Source organism: Hemibagrus wyckioides, linkage group LG02 (assembly GCF_019097595.1).
Source record: "Hemibagrus wyckioides isolate EC202008001 linkage group LG02, SWU_Hwy_1.0, whole genome shotgun sequence".
Lineage (NCBI taxonomy): Eukaryota > Metazoa > Chordata > Actinopteri > Siluriformes > Bagridae > Hemibagrus > Hemibagrus wyckioides.
The window spans coordinates 14757509-14763419 of record NC_080711.1 but is presented as its reverse complement, the minus strand read 5'-3'; the positions used below and the strand labels follow the sequence as shown (position 1 = coordinate 14763419).

At 38.7% G+C, this 5911-nt stretch overlaps 1 protein-coding gene across 1 annotated transcript; it reads right to left on the bottom strand.

Annotated features, from left to right (window-relative positions):
• Window positions 1–1926: 1926 nt before the first annotated feature.
• socs3a (suppressor of cytokine signaling 3a) lies at window positions 1927–4452 on the bottom strand. Its single transcript, XM_058416125.1, has 2 exons — window positions 4296–4452; window positions 1927–3746 (listed from the first exon to the last, which is right to left on the bottom strand). Exon 2 carries the CDS (start codon window positions 3699–3701, stop codon window positions 3087–3089), a length of 615 nt encoding a protein of 204 aa, XP_058272108.1. The 5' UTR covers window positions 3702–3746; window positions 4296–4452; the 3' UTR covers window positions 1927–3086.
• Window positions 4453–5911: the final 1459 nt, after the last annotated feature.

The window sequence follows — 5911 nt, the reverse complement described above, 5'->3', positions numbered from 1 at the left end:
AAACTCTGTTATATATACGGTGTATATACATAGGTGAAGTGAATAACACTGATTATCTCCTCATCATGGCACCTGTTAGTGGGTGAGATATATTAGGCAAGTGCAAGTGACCAAGTGAAAAATGGGCAAGCGTACATATATTTTTCAGGAAGTTTAGTATAAGGGGTTGTTGACTGACAGCGGCTACTTAGTGGCTCTTGTGGCTCTACTGAGAAGCTGTATTGTAGCGGGAATACCTGTTTACAGCACAGTGGTCACGTTTCTGTTGTGATACATGCCACGTACAAGAACAAGATCAAAAGCAATTCTAAAAATCCTACGTGAGAGGAAATAGTTGGCAATAACAATTTTACATTTCAGTTCTGGTTTACGAGTGAGTCTGTTTTTTTTCGTTGTTGTTGTTGTTGTTGTTTTTTTTACACCTGCTTCCTAGTACGAAAAAGGTCTCATAGTTCACATGTGTTTTGAAACAGGCTGATTTTCTTCTCTTTTTTTGGTTTCCTGTAATACCCCTGAGCAACAGGAAGAGAACAGCGTGTGCAAAGCAAATGCAGAGGAAGTGATACAAGGCCTGCTCACTCCTGCTGCGATGAAACAGCCCATACATAAATTTCCATGGTGTTATTGAAATTAATGTGCAAAAACATGAGTAATCATCTCATGAAAATGCTGTTCACTTAATCTAGCATGGCAAACCAGCAGAGTTTGGTGGAAGTTTCTTTGTAATAGGCTTACACACTTAGAATTAAAACCTCTAAAGCTCATACAAATGTGTGTCTCATTAAATTGACATCACCTTGTGGGGAAAGTCTTATATAAAGAGGATTATCGATACCTTTCATACTGCATGCAGCTTCTACAAAACTGATGTGAGAGCTCTGAGCCACTCACAGTCCCAGGCCATGAGTGAGTGAAATGCCAGCTGTTTTAGACCACAAACCAGCTTTTACATCAGAGTAAACCTTTACTGGGTTCCCAGCAGACATACAAGTCCTTCTCTCTCTCTCTCTCTCTCTCTCTCTCACACACACACACACCTCTTCAACACAGAGACGAGGAACACCCGCCTGAGGCAAACCAGCATAGAGCAGCCTCTGTAATCTTTTCTAGAACACACCTCTTCCTAAAAATCTGAAATCAGTACCCATGTACTGTACATACTGTGCAAGCAAGCGAAGGGTGTGTGTCATGTCAGCCTGTAAGACATTTTTACACGCTTGTCTTGATTGTAGGGTGTGGCACTATTTTTCTTTTTTTTTTTTGTCACTGAGAATAGGTTTGCACAATGTACAAATTGTATTTAAGTGTCTACTGTTTCAAAAGCGTGCAAGCGCCTTTATTATAAATAATAATTATATTTTAATTATAATACCAAGCCTGTCAAATGCTGTCACACTTAATTCGAAGCGCATCCCATGGATTAGCAGTCACACGGGTTTAAAAAAAAACCCAAACTAATTCACAAGGTATAAGCCATATTACTGTATGACACAATTTTGTGTAGACAAAAAACGTCTTAGTCATTGTAGTTAAGGTTTTACAGGAAACGAGGGGGGGGGGGTGTCTGGAAGAGGGTGATGATGGCCAATTCCCACTTTTAGGAGTGAATATCTCTGAATCAACATTCTGATTCATCCTGACAGGATGCTGCTTTGAGGACAGAAGTCCAAATAACTACACAAATATGCTCAGCAAGGAGCTTGGCTGGACTTGTAGCAATTGCGTGTGTGTGTGTGTGTGTGTGTGTGAGAGAGAGAGAGAGAGAGATGACCTTACTAGGATATTTAGTTTTAAAATGAAATTCCATCTAACTGGGAACTACCTTAAGAGCAGGAGCTTGTTTTTAGCTTTAGCATTGTTAGCACCAGTAGTGTCCTTTGTGAAGCTGAAGGAATCACCAGAAAAAAAAAAACCAGAAGGAATCCATTGTTAGAAAAAATAGTGCACTTTATTATAAATATGCTTAGAAATATAAATATTGTGCAAATATGTTCAGTCTGCTTGTGTTTGTTGCCGTTTCTCTGGAGTTTCTCTTTTTTTTATCATTCATATGTAGTCACATTAAAAGATGTAGCACTAAAACAACAGCAGATTTTAACATAATCTTCACATTTACACAATGTAAACAAGAACAAGATGATATGAGGATGGAGGTTGGTCCATCTGACAGAATTAAGTTTCAAGATCAAATAGCATAAGCAAGCGCTTTCTGCTACTGCCTTCTCACATTCTCACACAAGAAATTTACCCGGAAAAAATAAAAATCAAAATCAAGTGAAGTACATAAAAATAAATAAAAATGAAAAAAAAATACCAAAAAAAAAAAGTAAATAAAAATTACAGTAAGGGGTTTTTTTTCCATTCCTTTACTGGCCTGTTTTTACATACATGTTTACTAGTCAAAATTTAAAGTAGTTGAAAGATTTCTTTCTTTGTGATGTCTCAAACTTCTCTCCTGGCTTGGTTGTTGTGCTGCTGCATGTTTAGTTCTTCCTCTTTCTTTGAAAGGCACAATGATTCTTTGGAAGGTGGTGGTGACTGGATTCCATTAAAAGTCTAGACAAGATTGTTCCTTTTATTTTCAGTACTGAAGAGGCTAAGGCCAATTCCCACTGGGCCAGGAAAATTGGGATCATGTTACTAGGGCAGAGAAATAGTGCAACAGTTCCATTCACAAAGACAGTTTTTATACTCGCGAACTCTTCTCATCTTGTTGCATTTGCCAAAAGAACTAACAGTGGACAATTGTCTCGAAGTTAATTTATTGTGCAAATAAGTATGTCCGAGGGAGTAAAGTGGGGTCGATTCTCCCAACATGACCAATAGCAGCCCTCATGGTTTGTGTTGACTAACCCAAAACTCAAACTCTCTGAAACTGGAGGAGTTTGCAATTTCACCTTTCTGAGCTCAGTCTCATTTTTCTTCTAGTCTACATCTACCTCTAGCTTTTTGACTTTCATCACTATATTTCAGTCATCATAGAATTTCTTGATCGCAATGATCCCATCACATTTTTATTCCCTTAGCCGTTTTACTCAAAATCCACAATATCAGTGTGGCTACATCACATCACCGGTATTTGCCATTTAAATAGGAGAATCATACAGACTCAGAAAGTCATTTATGGGCTTAGGCAGCTCATGTCTCCTGCCCAAGATCTTCGTGTGGCCATTCACTGTCTTTCTGCACAGGTGCTGCAGAGAGGACATTGCCTTGTAGTAGGGTTTGCACAGTTCAAGGGGAATCTTCTCCCCTCCTGAGTAGATGAAGAAATTTTGTGAGTTGTCCTTTGGCTCTTTCTGAGAATTAACATAGTGGTTTGCAAGCTTGACCACACAGTCAAACCGTGGTGCTATCCACTCATACTCAGGAGCTGTCTGCAGGAAGAATGAGCGGTTGTCACACTGGATACGGACATTCTTGGTGCCAGATGATGTCTTGACACTCAGCGTGAAGAAGTGCCGCCGGTCCTGGCTGTCACGGATCAGGAAAGTGCCGATCGCCTCCTGTTCCAGGAGGATGCCTGCTTCCTTGCCACTAATGGAGGCCCAGTAGAAGCCACACTCCTGGAGACGACACCATGCACCATGCACCAGCTGGTACTCCGCCTTGGACCTGAATGTCCTGTATGTGTGCGCATTGAGTTGGTAGCCATTCAACGCCGGCACAAACCCGTTGAGTTGCTTGCTGGGTCTGACCATGGTGCTACACTCGTAAACAAGAATAAACGTCGGGTGCAGAGGTACCTAAGGAGAAGAAGGAGAGATGTGTTAAAGCCATACGGGAAAAGAAAGTAAGAGGACAGTCAGATTTTTACAGACGGGATACTGTGGTGATGGATCTCAGTAGAATACTATACTAAAGAACAATACTAAAGACAACAGTAAAGGTGAACTAAAGACAAAGACATCTGAAGGATAAGAAACTCTATTACTATTACATAGATCAAACTAATACAAATATCATCGTAATAATAATGTTAATAATAAAGCCATGGCAAAGTTAAGTAAGGGCATGAGTTGGGAATATAATCTAAGGTTAATTTAATAGCAGTGTCCAGTACAGTAAATTGTAAAAATGACCGCTCATCATGTCTGTACCTGAGTTAAAGAGTAAATTATTTTAAATGTTTAGTATTATTAAGTTTCCTGTTTTAAATCAGTAAATATAAACTAACACATAGTAAAATTAAGTCAATCTGTGAGTTTGTTCAGATTTCACCTGCTCTGGTACTACACTAAAGTGTCTCTGTTAGATATTTGGAAATAAAAGAATAAATTCCGGCTAAGTCTTACCTGTAGTGGTCCTTAGTAGTGGATTTTTATTTGAAGGTAGAGCGAAATCAGTAGCACTCCATAAACTAAACCTTGAGCTGATTTAATCCTGGGTTACTCTCGAGAAGAGAAACGCGCGTGTCTCAGCCTGTGGTTGAAGTGAGGCGACGCTCCGAGCGGCTCCCTTTTATTTACCGATCTTCGCGGAAACCACGCCTCTTTTACTACGTACGCGCGTTCAATCCCACCTCTTCCCACGCCCTTACTCAATGAACACGCCTCCATTTCAATGTTCCAGTAATCTGCAATTCCTGGTACAGGACGTCCTCTTCTCTCGCGCGCGCGCGCACACACACACACACACACACACGCACACACACACACACACGCTCCTCCCTCCTCTCCTAGTGAGGGAGTCGGCTCTTTTACAGGAAGTTTACATGGGATTTTTTTTTTTCTCAACCGAAAAATAAACACAGGGTTCACTGTTACCATGGAAACGAGTTGGTTGTGTAATCAAACGCCAATTTAGTGGCTAATAAAAATTATACATATAAACTCAGCTGTATAGATTGGATTTTTGTTTATTTGTTTTAATGAATCAACAAAAATAGAATTCCAAGAAGTTATGATACTTCACAACTAATAATCCTAAATACTAAATAAAGCAAGTGAATAACTCAATACATTAGTAACTAAATGCATTAATAACTAAACACATTAATAACTAAATGCATTAATAACTAAACACATTAATAACTAAATGCATTAATAACCATACACATTAATAACTAAATGCATTAATATAAATATAAAATATGGCGTTTAACACGAGTCTTATTTAAAGAATCAACTAAACTTTGCTTTGCTTACTAACTTTAACTGAAACTGCAGTTAAAGTTGTTCACATGAGGCTGGACGCTGCTATAAAGGTAAAAAGATTCATAAAAGTGACTAGAGATTATATGATGTTATCACATATGAGTCGTAACGGTTTTGGTTGAAACCAGAGACAGCTGGCGAGATACAGGTCGAGCTGGTCAAGCTGGGAGACCGTATCAGTAATAAAAGAAATGACCATAGTGGTCATTTATAAACTTTTTTATACCAGCACTTTTCTAGCAGCTGGCAAAGACACCTGCAGAATAGCTGCTAGCTGATGCAAATTTTTTGAACTGATATCTGTTCAACCATCATCTATATATAAACCAGCTAATACTTCAAAAATGAGATTTATTTCCTATTATCAGTGATCAAGTGTGTGTATGTGTGTCTGTGGTGTGTGTGTGTGTGTGTGTGTGTATTTTAGCACATTATGTACTAGAACCTTACAATTTCTATTGAAAATGAAACCTATATGACGGACATTCGAGGATCCTGTTTCTTCAGAAACAAGTTGTACTATGCTCAGCTACTAACACAGTACAGTGCAGATAATTCATGTGAATCAATACAGCCATTCAGAAGGCTGGTTTTCATTCAGAAGTAAGGTTATTATTATATATAATGAGACATTGATTTCAGTCTGCATTGCTAAAGTGGTTATTCGGGGAAAAAATAAAAATAAAAAATAAAAAATCATCCGCAAATGTCACAGATTGACAGATATTTGTTGCTGCAATTTGGTACAAGCGCCA

Coding starts and splice junctions, on each gene's coding strand:
- socs3a (XM_058416125.1), bottom strand. CDS start 3,701: ATGGTCAGACCCAGCAAGCAACTCAACGGGTTTGTGCCGGCGTTGAAT.